Consider the following 19,813-nt stretch of genomic DNA (forward strand, 5'->3'; position numbering starts at 1 on the left):
CAATAGAGATGGCAAATGCATCGGAGGCATGATGCATTTGACAAGTCAGAATGGCACCTGAACAGTCCACATTTGCAAGATGAGATGCTCACTAATCTCACTATTTGAACGGCTAGATGCAATGATTGTAGATTTTATCACACTCGGGAGGGGTACTGGTAGCAGATTCAGGGCAATCTGTTGACTTCCCTCTAGATAGTTGGTCTCCATTGGCACAACTACTACTTGGCATTTTAGGCTACCAGTATGGCCGCATTTGGATACCTGAAGTTCTTCATTGCTTGTCGAAGTTCTTGATCTTCCAAGATGTTTCTTGCTGCAAAAGGCACACCTGCAAGTATACATGCAACTCAAATCACCACACCATGCCGACTTTAATAGTAACTAGTGCATGCATACATGGATGCACGCACACAAAAAAGAGTGGTTCATAAGTACCATGCACTTGCAATATGCGAGTGGCCATTGCACTGAACCCACACTGTGGAGCATCAGGGACACCTTTCATGAAAAGCAACACTGGATTCTCCTTTATGTCCTATTAAAAACAAACTGAATGTCAGCTTTCATTTCCCCTGTAGAAACAAAAAACCGCAATGAAAAAAAAAAACTCGATTTTATAAGGACATTCCATATGGACAAGACAAAGATAATGAGAGCTGAAGGTCTCAGGGGAACTATTTTTCGGCAGAATAAAAGCCCACAAGCATGCCAATCAATACCCATCTATCAACTTATTATCGTCTCTCTCCAAGAAAAGATCCATATATTATCCCCAAATACTATAAGCGTACAAGCATGCATGATAAGCCCCAAGGAATAAACCCAGAACCAGCTTTGGAGACGTTGTCCCAAAGCGGAGAAGACTGTGCACACCAAAAGCCTGGCATATAATACACAGTCTTTGCACTTTACCATAGCCTTAAGGGTGTTAGGGTGAGGCCTATGAAACTGCCACTTGATCTCCCGAGCGTATTCTGCATACAAACACATGAACACTCACATGAAAGGTGGTATTGGTGCCTCACCTCCCAACCATAGCTCTTGCAGAGCACCCCCACACTATCCTTGCTCCTTGCCTAGCCATAGCATCCCATACCACCGTTGCTCACCCCTCCGAGGTGTGCTGTCACAAGCGGGCACGTGTAATACAAAAAACCAGTGGCCCAAATCACAGCATACATCCTGAAACCACATATGATAATCTTGCACATGACATAGCACTACGGGCTGAAGTTGGGCCCGAGTCCTACACACCCCCCCCCCCCCCCCCCCCCCCCCCCGGAGGTATCTTTATCACCAACAGAGTACTCTCTTGTACAAGATGCTGGTGCCCAGGAGTTCCACTCCTCTGATGACACCAAATTTATCCAAATCTATGTAAACAAAGCAATACAAGCTCTCGGTCACCAACCAGAGCAAGGCAGTCACCAACTGCCCAATAGAGAAAACAAATCCTCGGTCACCAACCAAGGACAAAGCAGTCACCAACTGTTGTTCAAATAAAGCCAACTCTCGATCACCAACCAAGGCCAAAGCAATCACCAACTACTCTCCAATGAAACCAAGCCCTTGGTCACCAACTTGGGCTTAATAATCACCAAATGTTCCTTAGTTTCACGATTGTGCAATTCAGTAGCTCCAAACAGGCCAAAACAACACTTAGACCAATCAATTTGCATCCCATGAGCTATGTTGAAGCCTGGCACAACCTGTGTCAGTTCCATCTCAAGGAAACCCATGAAGTATGGCTGAGATTTACTGTAATTCAGTACAGCCAGCCAAAAGAGAAGCAGTAGAGGAAGTCGACCAGCATTAGTGAGCAATTATGCAACTCGACTGACCGCTATAGCATGTATACATCATGGCCAGCACTAGAGAAAAGAGGAAACGTTGTCGGCGAGCCTTGTAGCTAATGTTTCAACTGTCAACCAGCCACATATTCATTGTTCCATGAGTCGGCCAACTGTCTGGCAGCAATAGATGGAATTGGCCAGCCACACAGGTCTCTTCCTTGCTGCCTACAGCCCTATGTTCCCTAGAGAAGTAATAGACCAGCTCTCTTGGCTGCTCCACACCCCAAGCACCCAAAAAAGCAACTCGTGTCTAGCAAAAATATCCCCCAAGGTCACTTTTGGCATCTCGTGGGTTTCTGGTCCATGCCCGGGTGCCCAAACCTAAAAATTGGTCCCGGTTCATTAAAATAGTCTAGCCCTTTGTGAACTCGTTTGTCTGCCCAAACTTTAATGAATGTAAACCCGCAACCATAGACTTTAGTAAACAAAGAATTAATAATTAAATAAGGTTCAGTGTGCACACTTACCACCTGCAAAAACACATAAAATCCACCTCCTTAGTCCCAAATAGGTGTGCACCCGCGCGTCCATGGGGTGTTCAAGCATCCCCGATGCCCATGTACATTCATAGGCAAAATACCATGGCAATGTCCAAGCAAACAAAACAAGTCACACATGCAAGTGCACTTCACAGCCAAAGGCTTGTGCACGATGATTTGGATTAGATCCCCCAACTTGCCATCTTGTACACAAACTGTCGCGACCATGGGAACCACCCACGCTGGATCCAAATGCTGTACTCACTAAAGCCATTACCCTTGCATGATCCAAGCTAACTCACCAAGATCACCAACCCTTCCATGAGTTAACATACTCACTAAACACAGTCACCAACTCTTTTATGCAGACACTAGGGTCACCAACACTTGCATGAATGCATAACTACAGTAGTCAAAGTCACCAACTCTTCTTACTGACTTAGAGTCACCAACTCTAATCACTCGTTAAAGTCACCAACTCTTACATGGGTGAATCCATCATGCTCTAGGAAATTCTTCCGCATGGTACAAATCTCTGGAGGATTGTGACATTCCCCTCGGCTTCTAATCAATTTTCCTCAACTGAAAAGCATCCATATATGCTGTAAGGAGATCCGGGTAGTCTTGACAATATTCTTCATCAACCCACTTCGCATCAAGTGCTGGGTAGTTTTTGAATTTAACCAGATATCTACGAACAAGCTTGCCACGAGCGCTTTTCGTTCCTTGTGAAAGACAATCTACTCAAGCTACAGGTCCTAGCTAAGGCGATCAGCAGGCGGCTTCAGCCTCACCTTCCGGACATCATCCACTCCACGCAGACAGGCTTCATCCAGGATAGGAGCATCCTGGATAACATCTTCTCTTTCTGGGAGGCTACGGCTTTGGCTAGATTTCGGCAGGAGGATCTGGCAGTGCTCCTTCTCGACTTCGAGAAGGCATATGATCGGGTGGACTACTGGGCCTTCTTGGAAGGCACTATGGAGAGGATGGGCTTCCCCCCTCAGTGGATCCGTGGGGTCTCTGCACTCTACTCATCGGCCCATAGCCAGGTGCTGATACAGGGCGTGCGCGGAGAGAGGTTCCAGCTCTCGCGCTCGGTGCGGCAGGGGTGCCCCTTGGCGCCCTTTCTTTTTCTTTTTGTGGCGGAGGCCATGAGCACTTTCTTGACGGCACAGGATACAGGTTTGCGGGGCCTCCAGCTCCCCATCCGCACCTCGGAGGAGCTCCTAGACTCGGAGTTTGCGGATGACACTGCTGTCTATCTTCAGGGAGGGGAGGAGAACCTCCGCCGCTTCGCCTCAGCCATGGACAGGTTTTGCAGAGCCTCGGGCGCTTTGATCAACTGGCACAAGTCGTGTGGGTTGTGGGTCAGTTCTGTGGGCCAGTTGATGGGTTTCAGTGGCTGCCCCCCGGCACTACAGTGCGCTATTTGGGATGCTATGTGGGCATTGACATATCTTCGGAGCAGCAGATAGCCCCCCTTCTTCTGAGCATTCGGAAGAAGCTTCTGTATTGGAGTACCGCTCGTTTATCTCTGGCTGGCCGAGTGGTTGTGGCCAACTAGGTTCTGCTTGCTACCATGTGGTACATCACTTCTTGCTGGGCCTTCTCGCGGGCGTGTATTGGCCAGGTGCAGAGGCTCATCAGGAACTTTCTTTGGTCCGGTGGCGACGGGCGGCCCGCCAGGGCCAAGGTGGCATGGGCTGTGATCATAGTTTCCATGAGTTTCGGAAACGGGGGTGCGGAGCACGGCGGGAGACGGAGTTTCGGAGTTTCGGCCTTCGGGAAGAAACGGGGAAACGGAGTTTCGGTTTTAGGGTTTAATACATACATATATAATTAATAAAAACATTACAAAAGCTTGAAAATACATCTTTGCTTAAGTTCAATGTCAAAGACTCAAATGATAGATCAAAATTCAGAAATGACAACTGTAGGCTCAAGGCTCAAGCCTCAAAAGAGTCAATACAAAACAAGATCCATCATCCATCATCCATCATCCATAATCCATAATCCATATGTATAGACTATAGTAAATACAGAGCAGCGATCGAGAGGAGTGGGCCTTGGCTTCGAGGAGCGTTTTGCAGCTAGCCTTCTGAGGGCCTGGGAGCATCTGAGGCCGTCACTCTTCCAGACTCCCCCGGGCACCGATGAGGAGCGCCTGAGGAAGCCATTGATCTGGAACCCCTTGATCCGACTTCCCAGTGGTCATATGGTTGGATCGCGATCTCACGTGTCGTGGGGCCCGTTGAGCTCCGGCCCGGCCCAGCCCAGTCCCTAGACGACTGGATATGTTTTCAGCAGCTGCCTCTAGAGGCTCAGGAGAGGAGACTCAGCGGGATGAGGGGCAGAGAGTTGATGAGGCAGGACATTGAGGCGGCCATCCCCCGGGAGTGGCGGACTCCAGTACAGGACCCTCCACCTCCACAGTGGATGGGCGTCTTTACTCGGCATGAGATCCTTCTAGCGGTCTGCGGCTCAGCAGAGAGAGTCGCCCCACTCACCTTCGAGGTGGGAGAGGGAGGCCAGCTTCAGAGGACCCGACTAGATTTGGATGAGTTCCAGGGTTGTATCTTTCAGAGGGTGCGGGTGGTCGGCTTTCATCAGAGACAGTGGCATGTAGACCCCTCACCGGCCTCGATAGGGGAGGACTATTCTTGGAGATTATGGGCTTGGGACAGCAGGCCTCTTATTCGCCTTCAGTGGGATCCAGGCGAGTGGCTTTGGCGAGATCCCTACTCGGCCCCTACCAGCCCAGGCATCCCCTTTTTTCAGTACACAGCGAGGCTGGGGCGGCGGATCCAGAGGCACAGGACAGCGGGCACCCCGGCGGCGGCCGAGCATTGGCGGCGACAGGGGCTCTCCCATGCCTTCCTTAGGGACTTCTGGCAGCGCCTTTGGGCCAGCTTCCGGCCCCGGAAGGTGACGCTTTTTCTCAGGCTTACAGCGCATAGAGGACTGGCTGTGGGGGCTTGGCTAGCTTTTGGCAGACACCCAGCGTCCTGCCCTCGGTGTGGCCATGCAGTGGAGTCGCAGCGGCACTGCTTATGGGATTGCCCACAGGCACAGCAGGTCTGGCAGCGCGCTCTCAGGATGGTTTTTGCAGGCTTGCCAGGTGAGATGATGGCGACGTGGGGTGCGGTGGCTTGGGCCACGGACAGCGGCCCGGCCCTTGGATACGAGGACGTCCCTGGCAGTGTGACCATCCAGGTCTCTGACAGGGCGATGGCGGTGGTTCCGACGCCAGACTTCTCTTCGGCAGTCTCCCAGGAGGGGGACGGGCACAGATGGGAGATGATCAGCAGCATGACGGCTTGGCACATATGGAGAGCCCGTTGCAGGGAGGCCATAGACCGCCAGGCGACTCCACCTGCGGAGGTCATACAGGCCCTCTAGGTGGACATCATTCACACCTTGATAGGACACTGGGGGAAACTTCAGGGCCACTCGGATCGCATGAGAGGTCGCCGCAAGGCGTTCCTCCGCACTTGGCAGCCTGGCCCTTTCCTCATCGCGAGGGGCGAGGATGTCACTTGGCACTACAGGCCTCCAGTTTGGTTCTTCTCACCTCCCGCATGTACTACTAGGTAGCCCCCCCCAGAGAGCGGCCAGCCACGGGGGTGGAGCTCCGGTGTTCACTGTGTTTATTATCCCTCCTTGTGAGGTGAGCTTTGTAGCCTTATGGCGTTTTCTCATTAACTAATAGAAGGATAGTTTTTCCAAAAAAAAAAATTAAAAAAAATCTACTCAAGCTGCAAGATTTCTTCCAATTCATCAATCCTTGGTTGGTCCTCCACTACCAGTTCCAAAGGATATGGACCAACATATAGTTTCAAGAGACTGACATGAAAGGCATTATGTATCCGCCAATGATCTGGTAACACCAATTGAAAAGCTACCTCATTGACCTTCTCCAAGATCTGCAATGGTCCATAATAACTGCAAGATAGCTTGGGATACATTTTCTCTTTACTTGTCTTCTTATGGAGGCAAGCTTTTTGGAATTTCAATAAAACCCAATCACCCTCCATGAACTGCAACTGTTTTTGATGTTTATCTACAGCTTTCTTCTACTTTTCCTGGGATCTCTATATGGTTGTCCTGACCTGTGAGAAGGTAGTATTTAGGCGCCTGTTTTCTAACACGCCTGGGCACTGTATGCATGCTGTTTGGAGACTGGGCAGCCTGTATGGGCTGCCCCATACTTGCCCTTAGAAAGGCTGGACAACCTGTATGCTACCCCTGGCCTGCCCCTAGGGCTTTCCTACAGCCCTCCATGGCCTATCCATGGCTGGTGGGTACAGCCAGGGCCTTCCTGGCCCTCATGGGGGTGTTTTACGCTGTCCCCATGCCCACACAAGTACTTGGGGTAGCCCTATGGGCTGGCCCCTTTCCTATATGCAAACCCTAACTATCTACACAATCATCTGGCATCCAGTACCATACCAGATACACAGAATCACTAACATCATTCCAGAGGGAGACTCACAGCACGGCCTGGCACTATTTCATGTGCAGGACGATGCACACCTGACCTTGGACTCATGTGCAAGACAATGCACACCTGACCTCGGACGACTGGGATGGAACCCTAGCTGACTCGTCCCGGATTGGGCTCACATGGGACCAATTTACCATCCCAGGTCCTGCACCTTCTGTAGAGATATGTCTACGTGGCATACAAGTGCGGGATGCACGTGACATCTATTTTGGGCCGTACGGGAAGAGGAGAAGCAAGCGAAAGGCGGGCCGTGTTGCTAGACAGCCACTTGTAGGTTTAGTTCTTCCTTTTTTTCCCACCCACCCCCCCTTTTCAGTTACACCCCCGCAATGGCAAATTTACTTGAGATGGCAGAGAAGCACGTGAAGATCCCGACACTCCCCAGGTTCCCAGTGGACCGTCAATTGGACGGAAACAACTACGGCATATGGAAGGTAATGATGGAATCTGTTTTGGATTCTTATGACTTGGCTGATTTCATTGTTGTTGGGGTTCCACGGCCGGAGTTAGAGGAAGGGGAGTTGCCCTCTTTTCGGAAGGAACGGGAGGCACAGGCTCAGTTATGGGATCGTGTCAATGCCAGAGTCCGTTCTTTCATCTTCGTCAATTGTCACCACAGGTAATCAATCATATAAAGCATATGACGCTGGCCAGAGGTATTTGGCAACATTTGGCTTCTCTCTACAACAGGGTTCCTTGGAAGTTCAGATGCGGGTGATGAATCCTGCAAAGTCGTCGATGATGCGGGAGCACATCAACAAGCTGTAGGCTCTTCAGCAGGAAGTTCTCCAGGCAGGGAAAGAGATATCGTGAGAGGATATGGCCATAACATTGCTGTCACTTTTGCCCTCTCAGTACTCGGTCGTTTACTCTTCGTTGATTACCAGTGGCAAGCTCAGCACCATCACATGGAAGGAGCTTGTGCCCATGGTCTTGGGATTCACGAACCCTCCACAGGGCAGAGGTTCTGAGGCTTTAATTAGCCAACGGTCCAAAGGCCGTAATAACAACAACAAGAGCAAAGGGAAGGCTTCATCGGAGAAGTGTTCTGAGAAGAAGCCCAACTCAAACCGAGAGAAACTGAAGGCTAAGAGGACCTGTAATGATTGTGGCGAGAAAGGCCACTACAGGTAGCATTTTCATTGGCGACAATTCCACCATACCGATACACAGTGAGGGCTGAATGGAGATCATTCCCGATGGCAGAAGGGGTAAGCATTCCTCTCGTGTTCTTTACGTCCCCGCACTTGGTTTTCATCTGTTGTCAGTGCATGAGGTGTGCAAGACTGGCTTCCGGGTGGAGTTTGAGGAGCATTCTGTTGCTCTACGGGACCGCGAGACTCGCCAGGTTGTTTGGGAAGTCGGCGTGGAGAATGGTATATACAAACTCTTCACGCTCTCCTCTTTGACAGGTTCTCAAGTTGGTGACTTGTCGCACTTTCGGTTTGGCCACTTGAATGTGGATGCGCTAAGGCAAGCTTTCTGGGACCAGATGGTGGTTGGCTTGCCAGATGTTGGCAGCAGGCAAGGATGTTGCAATTCTTACATTCGTGGTAAGCAGCACAGGGAATCTTCTCCGAAGCAAGCTTCCAGGCGGGTTTCGAAACCACTGGAGTTGGTACACACTGACTTGTGTGGACCCATGCAGACAGCATCCTTGGGAGGTTCTTTGTACTTTATGCTGCTTGTTGATGATTGTTCCAGATTCACATGGGTTTATGTCCTTTCACAGAAGGACCAAGCTTTTGCTCGGTTCAAGGAGTGGCATGTAATGGTCGAGAAAGAGTCTAGCTTGCAGGTGAAGACTCTTCGGGCTGACAAAGGAGGTGAATTTTCTTCCAATGCTTTCATGAGATTTTGTGCGGAACATGGCATCAAGAGGGAGCTCGCCAGTACAGGTTCACCGTCAGAGAATGGAGTAGTTGAACGTAAGAACAGGACTGTGGTGGAGATGGCGAGGACGATATTGGAGCATCGTGATCTTCCTCGTCCACTTTGGGGAGAGGCTGTGGCTACGGCTGTCCATATCCTCAACCGGTCTCCGACAACTTCAGTACCGAACATGACTCCCTTTGAGGCATATTTTGGCAGGAAACCTGATGTCTCCCATTTTCGTGTGCTTGGGAGCGATGCATATGTTCACATTCCGAAGAAGCAGAGGGGAAAGCTCGACTCAAAGTCCCAAAAGCTTGTCTTTGTGGGATATAACTCTCTTTCCAAGGGATACACGTTATATGATCCAGAGAGGAACGAGGTTGTTGTCAGCACGGATGTGGTTTTTGATGAGCATGTTCCGGTTTCCACTGTTGATGAGCCGCCACTTCTTGGAGATCCAGAGGATTTTGATGATGATTCCCAGTCGATTGTTCCAACTGGACAACCTCAGTCAGTTCAAGAGGTTGAGCCCACAGCTGGAGATGAGCCCCCGCAGCAGCATGAGGCTCCGCGTTCTGTTCGAGTACCCAGGTGGTTGGTGGACACCCTTCAGGAGTCAGGTGTCACAGAGCTTCCCTCCGAATGGACCACATAGGACGGACCTCGAAGATCGCACAGAGTCCGTGATAAAAGTCATTCAGCAGAGCTTTTACAGGTAAACTATGCTTTGATGTCTCGTATCATGGGGACAAAGAGCCCACTTCCGTCAAGGAAGCCCTTGCACAGGATACTTAGAGGAAAGCCATGCAGGTGGAACTGGATGCCATTGAGAAGAATAACACTTGGGAGTTGGTACCGAGGCCGTCAAAACGGTCTGTCATTGGTGTCAAGTGGGTCTTTAAGACCAAGTATACGTCAGATGGGTCGGTGGACAAACACAAAGCCAAACTTGTGGCCAAGGGTTATGCTCAGCGGCCTGGCATCGACTATGAGGATACCCTTGCACCGACAGTGAGGATGACCATGATTCGGACCGTTCTCGCCCTTGCTTCTTCTCAGCGGTGGCCCGTATATCAGATGGATGTTAAATCTACGTTCCTTAATGGTGACCTGCAGGAGGAGGTGTATGTTGAGCAGCCTCCAGGCTTTGAGGTTCGAGGATCACAGGGGATGGTTTACAGGTTACGGAAGGCCTTGTATGGTCTTAAACAGGCTCCCAGGGCTTGGAATCAGAAGATTGATTCCTTCTTTCTACGGGTTGGATTTCAGAGATCGGTTGCAGATTCCAACCTATATCTCTTTTTCGGGAACGCGGCATGGTCACGCTGATCATCCTTTACGTGGATGACCTCATTCTCACCGGCGGTCATATGCAGCACATTGCAGTGACGAAGGCTGCCTTGTCAAAGTAGTTTGAGATGACCGATTTAGGCTTACTCCATTTCTTCTTGGGATTGGAGATCTGGCAATCCCAAAGGGGGTTCTTTGTCTCTCAGCAGCGGTATGTTCATGAGTTGCTTCAGGCCTTTGGGATGGAGAACTGCAAGCCTATCATGTCGCCGATGAACCCGAACATGAAGCTTACAGTGAATGCTCCTTGTGAGCCAGTTGATGCCTCTCTATACCGGAAGCGCTGAACACCAGATTGGACTCGAGCTTTTCTGTGGGGCTGTTGAGCTCATTCATGCAGATGCCATTGAAGTCTCATTAGGACGCAGGATTGCGGATCTTGCGGTATCTGCAGGGTACGAAGGATTTTCGACTCTTTTACACAGGAGAGGGATTGAAGGATGGAGTCAGACTCCAAGGTTGGAGTGACTCAAATTGGGGAGGAGATCCAACCACGACGAGATCCACATCAGGCTACAGTTTTTCCCTTGGCTCAGGAGCGGTTTCATGGAGCAGTAAGAGATAGCCAACTATTGCCTTGTCATCGATAGAGGCAGAGTATCTGGCTGCTTGTGGTGCTGCTTGCGAGGTTGTGTGGTTGCGGAGGTTGCTTGGCGAGATTGGGTTTCCACAGAAGGAGCCCACGGTCATCCAGTGCGATAACCAGAGCTGTATAGCTATTGCTCGGAACCCGGTCTTCCATGCCCAGACCAAGCACATAGAGATACAATATCACTTTGTTCGTGAGAAGATCTTGGCTGGTGACATCTTGCTTCTTTATTGTTCGACGGAGGACAATGTGGCGGACCACGAAGTCTCTACCTCAGGCTATGCTCCAGCGGCACTCCATCTCACTAGGGTTGGTTCCACATCCAGAAGGGGTGTTAGCAGTCATCTCTTGTCTGTATATTTACACCAAGGCCTCTGTTGTGGGTGGGCCCGCCCGATTTAGGTGTTTTCTCGTTTTTCCCTACTTTCCTTCTTTTTCCCTATTTTTCCCATTTCATTCTGGGTGTGGGAGGGCTGTCGGGTACCTCTGTGTGTTGGCCAATTGGTAGATTCTCTCCCGACTACTGTCCAACACCTGGCCAACTCCCTTGTACTGGCCGACTGCACCCTGTGTTGGTCATGGGCATTTATTGCTCCTGTCGGCTGTTTATTGCTGGCCGACCATCAGCATGGGGCCATATATAATGGCCCCTTGCCCCCCACACTCTACATATTGTATTGCAAGATTTTCTTGTGTATATAGCAGAGTTATACGCTTCTCTCTCTCTCTCTCTCTCTCTCTCTCTCTCTCTCTCTCTCTCTCTCTCTCTCTCTCTCTCTCTCTCTCAGTTCTGCATTTTTCTACTGTGCACTTGCTCTTGGTGTTTTCAGATGTTGTCTTCATTTCCGCTGCATATTCTGACACTATCACATCAGATAGAGATCCTAAATTTACGTCCCATTTTTGGAGAGCATTGTTCGATAATTTGGGACTAACTTGCACTTGTCTAGTGCATTCCATCCTCAAACAGATGGCCAAACAAAAATTTGCAATCAATTGGCCTTTGACGTTCTCAAATCATACCGCCATGACCAGCAATCGAAATGGGAACAATTGGTTCAGGCAATGCTAAATGATACTCACTTATCATGCGTGTCGTAGGTAAAATACCGCTATGACTAGCATAAGGTGGAGCGTGACATTCCTCCATAATCTTTGGACGCATATCCTTCACCACACATAAGCAGTTATCCTTCATAAGATAACCCTCTTTGATCACATAAGAGGCATGTGAGTTACCAGCCATCAAATCAGTCCATATATGGGAAAATTCAGCATCCAAATGATACAAATAACGCATGGCAGATAAGTCCCCATGAGAGACCACTGAAACTGCAGCTATATAAGGCTTCTTGGACAAAGCATTTGCCACCAAATTCTTCTTTCCCGGAGTGTGAACAATCTGAAAATGAAACATGGAAAGAAAGTTTGCCATCCTCATTTGCTTCTCCAAGAGCTTAGTTTGAGATAAAAAGTACCTCAAGCTTTGATGATCGTCTTGACTACAAATTCAGCCCCAAGAAGATAATGCTTCCATATCTTTAAGGCATGAATTACAACCAAGAGCTCTTTTTCATAAATGTCAATATGGATCTCGGCATCATGCAATCGACTGCTTTCACAAGCAACTGCATGACCCTCTTGAGTTAGGACAGTCCCTATACAATGCCCACATGCATCACATTCCACCGTGAATGGCTTTTGCAAGTCGGGAACAATCAACACGGACCCACAAATGATAGCATTTTTGAGTTGCAAGAAGGCATCTTGCTCATGCAAAGTCCATTTGAAGGTGGCTTTCTTCTTTGTAAGATCATGCAATGGCGAGGCAATGTTGGCAAAATGCATGATGAATCGCCTATAGTATGAACATAACCCCAAAAAGCGACGCACTTGATGTACATTTTGCAACTCTGGCCAATTTCAAATGGTTTTAATTTTAGCGGGATCCATTCTTACACCCTCTTTGAATACGATGTGCCCCAAATAGTGCATCTCTAAGAGGAAGAACTCACTTTTCTTAGCATTTATGAAGAGTTTATGCTTTTGCAACTCTTCAAACACTGTAGCCAAATGAGTCTTATGCTTCTCCTCATTCTTGGAGAAAACCACGATGTTATCAAAGAATACACCTGTGAACTTAACGATGGGGTCAAAATATCATGTCCATCATACAGTTGAATGTTGCCGGGGCATTGGTGAGGCCAAAAGGCATTACCAAGAATTCATACAATCCAAAAGCTGTCCTAAATGCAGTCCTATGGACATTCTAGGGTACCACACGAACCTGATGATAACCACTCTTCAAATCTATACGGCTGAAACAAGCCGAACCATCAAGCTTATCCAAGATGTCATCTATGCGTGGGATTGGAAACCTGTTCTTGATGGTGAGCTTGCTTAGAGCTCGATAATCCACGCACATGCGGAAAGATCCATCCTTCTTCTGCACAAGAAGTACGGGAGAACAAAAGGGTGAGAAGCTTGGCTGAACCAAACCCTTTTCTAAGAGCTCATTTACTAGCCTCATAATCTCCTCTTGTTGTGCAGCACTCACACGATATGCGGGTTTGTTAGGTGGGGAACTACCTGGCACAAGATCTATGCGATGATCCTCAGGCCTCTCTGGTGGTAGTTCTCCTGGCAATGCATCGGCAAAACAATCTTTATATGCATGAAGAAAATTCAACCTATCTTGAGTCAATACATCCACATTCACATTACTTTGTTCAATTTTGTTACGAACAAAAACCAAGTACGCGGAAAGACTCTTTTTCATTGCCTTATTAATTTGGAAGTGAGATATAACATGGATGGAATCCCCTTCCTTGCCCACATCAATAACATGTATGCGGCCTCTATGCATAAATGTGATCCTATTGGTTTTATACTCTTTGCGAGGCTCAAGCCGATGATGCCAAGGCTTGCCAAGTAATACATCACATCCATTGAGTGGGGCAATCAAGAAATGCTCATGATCCAAATAACCCTGTATATGAATGCGCTAGAAGTACCACTGTGCCCCAGGCACGGTTAGCAACCACAGATCCAAAACATCCCACTGGGTCCAAAAAACCATCCCCAAAACAACAAGCCTACAGAACTGGCTGGGGGAGGGGCATCCTCAGAAGTATCACAAAGAGAGGCAGGGGTAGACTCCTCACAATGAGGAAGGGAAGCAGGAATATAAACTGCAGTGGTAACAAAGTCCTCAAAAGCATCACAGATAGCAGAAGATTGTTCCATAAGTAGAATCAGATCCCAAGAATCAACAACAAATCAATGATCCATGTGAAAGGATCACACCTCAAGGACAAAACACCCTCCTTGTTCTGCAAACACTGCAAAGAACACAGGCTCGGACACAATAAACTCTGCTCAAGATCTCTGAAAAGATCACTGCTCTCCTCCAAAATCTGTAAACTCCTATCACAGAAGAAAGTCTCCACAAATACAAAACAGCTCCCGAAACTGATCCTCAAGTGAAGTAGTTGGAGAAAGGTCCCCTCTGAGTGTAGAAAACTCATGTGGGAAGCAAAACGCAGCCAAAACACTGCTATCCAGCAAAAAATAGCACTCCACTGCCAACAACAGGCAAGGAACATGAAGAAACCAGGAAACCGTGTAGGCCAGGAACAAAACAAAGGTATAGATGCTCCAAAATCAGCAAAACACTGACTGAAATCAGAAATTCAGAATCCTCCTCAAGTACCTAACTGCCTCCAAAGCCACAATCCAAACAAGAAACCCCCTCTGCAAGTGATCTATGTCCACTGGAGAAGAAAACGCAGCCAAACAAGGGGCTACAAACCTGAAAATTCAGGCCAGCCAATGTCCACACCTCCTATGAGGAAAAACGCTGAAGAGAAGGTACCTTCGGGTCCAACAGATGAAGCCCAGGTGAAGGTAGAGCTACCAGCAAGATCAGTTCAGAAAAAACGCAACAACCATGGCTGCAAATCTGAAAACGCAAAGATATTCAGGGCAGTAGAAAGGGCTGAATCTGGAAACGCAGAAGAAATAGGTACACCCAAGCCTCAGATCAGCAAATCAGCATCAAAAACCTGTAGAAGAAAAAAACACAGCAAATATGCTGCTGCTGGCCTGTACAAAACAGGCGACCAGCACTAAGGGGGGGTATGAATGCTGAGAACTGCTGCAAACTGTTGTAGACAGCCACCTGTTAAAAAATGCAACACACTAGGTGCTGCTGCCCTCAAAACAGTGCATAAAACAAGTGTGAAGGAAGTCTCAAGAGGTCAAACCGGCTATGGATGACCACGGGCTGCTGAGAAGAAATGCCTGGAAGAGGCAGGCGACCGGCACAATTGCTGAGAAAAAAAAACATGGATCTGTCCACCTTGCTGAAAACGCAAAAACGCGAGGGAGAGGATGGAGCATCCAACATTGAAGATCACCAGCGCTCTGATACCATGATAGAATGTGCAGCGGAAGAAGGGAAAGTGGAAACACATGAGAGAGAGTGAGAGAGAGAGAGATGGAGAGGAAACAGCGGTGAGAACCTGCTCTCAATATCATCACCAAAAGGAATACATGTCCCGAGCAAGAGGGGAGAAAACCTCGTATGTGAGGGACTGCAGCAAACAATGCAAGCAAGCAATGAGAAATGAGGGAGGCAAGCCAGCTATATATATGGGAGAGGAGGGAGCATCCAACACTGAAGATCACCGGTGTTCTGATACCATGATAGAATGTGCAGTGGAAGAAGGGAAAGTGGAAACACAAGAGAGAAAGTGAGAGAGAGAGAGAGAGAGATGGAGAGGAAACACAGGTGAGAACCTACTCTCAATATCATCACCAAAAGGAATACATGTCCTGTGCAAGAGGGGAGAAAACCTCGTATGTGAGGGACTACAGCAAACAATGCTAAGCAAGCAGTGAGAAATGAGGAGGCAAGCCAGCTATATATATACCCATGAGTAGGCAGCCAACTGGTGATAAAAGACCTCCACGACTGGGAAAATACCCAAGACTGCATAATATGGGGAATAATGTGGGAAAATATATTTGAGGGGTGACCAACCCCTCTGACTAACATGGTCAACCCTAGAGGCTAAAATAGGACACCAAACAGGAAGCCAGCAAGTAGGGGATGATATCTAACAACTAGCACAGGCAAAGGGATACACCGCGAACGGAACATTGTCTGGTTCTCCCAGATAAGCTTTGCGCCCAGATTCCCTAGTGTCTCTAACCTTCACTGGCTCTCACAAATTAATTCTGAGGGCGTGGTTAGCACTACCACTCAGGGACAAACTAACCAAACTAAGAAAGCTTCCTGAGCATTGTTAGCATAAACATGCTTTGTTCCTACTCTACACAAAACTTAAAGAAATCTTTTAGCTTAATTTAGCAAATTTTAGTTTTACACAAATAAGAAATACAAGGCACCTGGTACAACAAGTACAGGTCCTGGTACAGCAAGTATAATATGGTACAACAGGTGTAATCTGATACACCAAGTATAATTCAGGTATAGCAAGTACAATTCAAGTACAACAGGTACAATTCAAGTGCAGTAGGTATTGTAAGTACAATTCAGGTACTATAGGTGTAATTCAAGTACAGCAAGTATAATTCAGGTATAACAGGTACAATTCAAGTACTGCAGCACACGTGTGCAAGTACAGTGTGCAAGTACAGCATCAGATACAGCACACCAACAGCAGATACAGGCAGGTACAGGTTTAGCAGCCATACAGCACACGGATGCAGGTGGGAGGCGAGTACAGAACAGACAGGTATAGCCGGGTAGAGCAGGCGATGAAGAGAGAGAGATAGTTGGCCACCACCTACATGGGAAAAAATACCCATGTTCCATGCAATAGTTGCCTTTAGTATTATTAAACATCAAAGTTAACCATAGCTTATGGATTTTACATTTTAAAAGGACCAAAATGGTGATACTTACCACCTGTTCGCACGCCACACCAATGTGTCAACAAGCAGCACTCTACGGTACACTGGGAGAGTCCCCATCCAGTGTACTGGCACGGCAAAACAGGCACACACGCAAACACAAACAAGTTTATGCATGTGCACATGTAATGGACGAAATCTCACTTTCATGAAACTTGTACAAAAAGTTCATGTTGGGCACAAAACTGGCACGACAAAAATATGAATATATGTCCTAGTCTTTCTATGCAGTGACAATCCCATAGGTAAGACGCCATCCTGGCCATACACGGGTGGCACCAACAAGCCCCCGTCCATACAGCACAAAGCAGGTCACACACGGGTGGCACAAAACTAGTTCCCGTCCATGTGATGCAGTACTGGTCACACACGGATGGCACGAATCTGGCTCCCATCCATGTGACACCAAAAGACTGGCCCTTTCACATGGGACAGCGGCTTGGCCCCATGTGAACATGGCACAAATCTAGCCGCTCTATGGGGTGACAGTCCCATAGAAGTACCTCCAGAAATGGAGATGGACCAAATGCTGACAATCTCCTCGGGAAGGAACTGTGGACAATGGAAGTTGCCTCTTTGCCTTTGGAAGCTCTATTGGCATGGTAGACTCCATGAACACCTCAGAAACTGAAGTACTTATCTTCTCCTCCTCGTCAATGGATTCAGAGATAATTGTGGAAACCTCGCAAACTGTTACCTCCTTGATGGCTATAATTATCTCGGAAACTCGAATGGAATCTAGAATTGTTTGTGGCTCCGCATACTCGAACAATTGTACCTCCTGGTTGACCTCAACCTGTGGATCCGACATGGTTTCTAGTGCCTCTTTGGTATCTCGTTGTCCTTGGTCTTCTACTATGGTACTCTTGTCCTCTTCCTTGGTCTTTACCACACTTGCTTCCATTGGAGTACTTTGACTCATCATGGCGAAAAGCTTCTTTATTTCTTTCCAATACTCTTCTTCATGTCTTTCGTCGTCTTTTCTTCTTTGCCTTGCTTCTTCTTCACGTTGTTTCCTTTCTTGCCTTGCTTCTTCTTCACGTTGTTTCCTTTAGCGATCTTGGTCTTCACATGCTTGTTGGTAAAGTTTTTCCCTTTACTGGGATTGCCGTTCGAACATTGCCCAACTAGCTTCACTTTGCCTTTTCATCAAAGCGAAAATATCCTCTATAGTTTCCATGAAGAAACGCTTGCTGTTTTTCTGTAATAATCAGTCCCAAAATCCTAAACCTAGGCTTCTACATGCATCCTAGACAACCTAGAACCATGCTAGACTGAAATCTAGACCTTCTAGTACTATACTATGCTAACAATGAGCAAAAAGGCTGATTTGATGAAAAAACGCAAACCCTAGTTTTACTTGCAAACCTAAAACACAAACCCTAATTTGTTGATTTACATGAAAACCCTAGCATTGATGAAAAACTTTTCTTAGGAACAACCTAGACATGCTGTGATACCAATGTAACATGACTACTCTGCGGAAGCGTGCTTAATGATGATTAACGCAAAGCAATAAAGATTAACGCTAATCACATGCTCATGACATAGAGTAAAGAGAAGGAGAAGAGAGAGACTCTTTACCTAACCCACTCCTACTATATATTACTGAATGAATGAGTAATTACAATGATTGTCATAGATCCAATGTAGATCTAGACTATGAATGCTATGAATGAACGTATGCTTACTGTTCTCCACTATGCGTTAAAGGAAAACACTGATTTGGAGATGTACTTGGCTGATCCAAACTATTAGACTGCATGTCCTTGGTCTTGGCTCTACAATCTCTGTCTCTGAATGATTATGAATGATCCATGACCTGCCTTTATATAGTAAAGTGATAGCAAGTCGTAATCAGGTCGGTTTTCACTTTTCAGGCCATTAAAAGTCACCAAAAATGACATAAAATGTGTTCATATTGTGCCCATAATATGCCCCAACCATTGGTGCATGTCCTAGGCACCTCCGGGCATCTACAAGGCCGGGGCGGCTGTAAGAAATAGTCATGTCTACGTGGCACCGGATTAACGTGTGCACGTGACAAGAAGAAGAGCATGTGTAAGCAGAGACGCAGCACACAGATGGAGGCCAACAACCCGCCGGGCTCCCCCCCACCGAAAGATCTCGTGAACCACCATAAAGGAGGGGAATGAGGCTATTTAGCTCTATACAGAGGAATCAATTAGACCCCAACCCACACTGTGGGATAATGCACTGCCACATGGCAGGGCAGCGTGAGGAGCAAGAGGGCAAGAATTCATCCCAACAGTTCCTGGCATATTTGGGCCTATAAAGGATAAGCCAAGAAATCATTTCATTCATCTCATCTCCCTCTTAGAGGTAGGTCTAGAATAGGACCCTTGAGGTCTAGATTAGGTATTTGGGATTATTAAAGACAGCCGACAACTTATACTTTTGGTACTCTATGAATATACTCAATATACAGCCATCTCTCTCTCTATTCTCTGTCTGTTGATTATTCTTGTCTCAAGTGTTTCTACGGAATGCTTAGGGCTGAAAGAAGACTACCCAAACCTTCCGTACGTCACGATCAAGGTGTACGCGGGTCTACGAGGGTTAGATACCTTGTTGACAGGTTGAGATATGATGGATATATAGCCCATCAATATGCTTATATGGTTAAAGCAATACAAGAGTTGGCGCCCACTTGTTTTGAGCAGGCACTTGAAAATAAATGGAAAGATGCCATGGATGAGGAGATGGCAGCATTGGATGCAAATGCAACATGGAAGTTAGTGTCTTTGCTTAAGAAAAAGAAGACAATTGGATGTTAGTGGATGTATAAGGTCAAGCATAACTCAGATGGATCAATGAGCAAGTATAAGACAGGATTGGTTGCCAAAGGTTATGTACAAGCCTATGGCATTGACTATGGGAAGGTTGCAAGAATGGCAACCGTGAGAGCTGTCATTGCTATGGCTGCAGCGAAGTGTTGGTTTTTACATCCGATGGATGTAAAGAATGCTTTCTTGTATGGTGATTTGCAAGAAGTATACATTATGCAACCACCAAGTTATGAGAGTGATGCATACTCAGATTTTGTGTGCAAGTTACGTAAAGCCTTGTATGGCTTGAAGAAGGCACCCAGAGCATGGTCAAACAAGATCAGGGAGTATCTTATTACCATTGGATTAGAGATATCCAATGCAGATTTTTCACTTTATGTGAAAAAGACACATAGAGGGATCATGCT

The 19,813-nt window shown here is 47.4% G+C and overlaps 1 protein-coding gene across 1 annotated transcript in view; it reads right to left on the bottom strand.

Moving 5' to 3' along the window:
• Positions 1–19,813, bottom strand: part of LOC147630984 (monothiol glutaredoxin-S15, mitochondrial-like) — a 115,810-nt gene that overhangs the window by 53,928 nt on the left and 42,069 nt on the right. The window contains exons 3-4 of the mRNA XM_086809326.1: positions 439–538; positions 265–331 (exon numbers count right to left, since the gene is read on the bottom strand). Coding sequence (XP_086665452.1) covers positions 265–331; positions 439–538 — 167 coding nt within the window. The remainder of the gene's footprint in view (positions 1–264; positions 332–438; positions 539–19,813) is intronic.

This window comes from Cibotium barometz, chromosome 15 (genome assembly GCF_041138505.1).
Source record: "Cibotium barometz isolate CiBa-2024 chromosome 15, ASM4113850v1, whole genome shotgun sequence".
Lineage (NCBI taxonomy): Eukaryota > Viridiplantae > Streptophyta > Polypodiopsida > Cyatheales > Cibotiaceae > Cibotium > Cibotium barometz.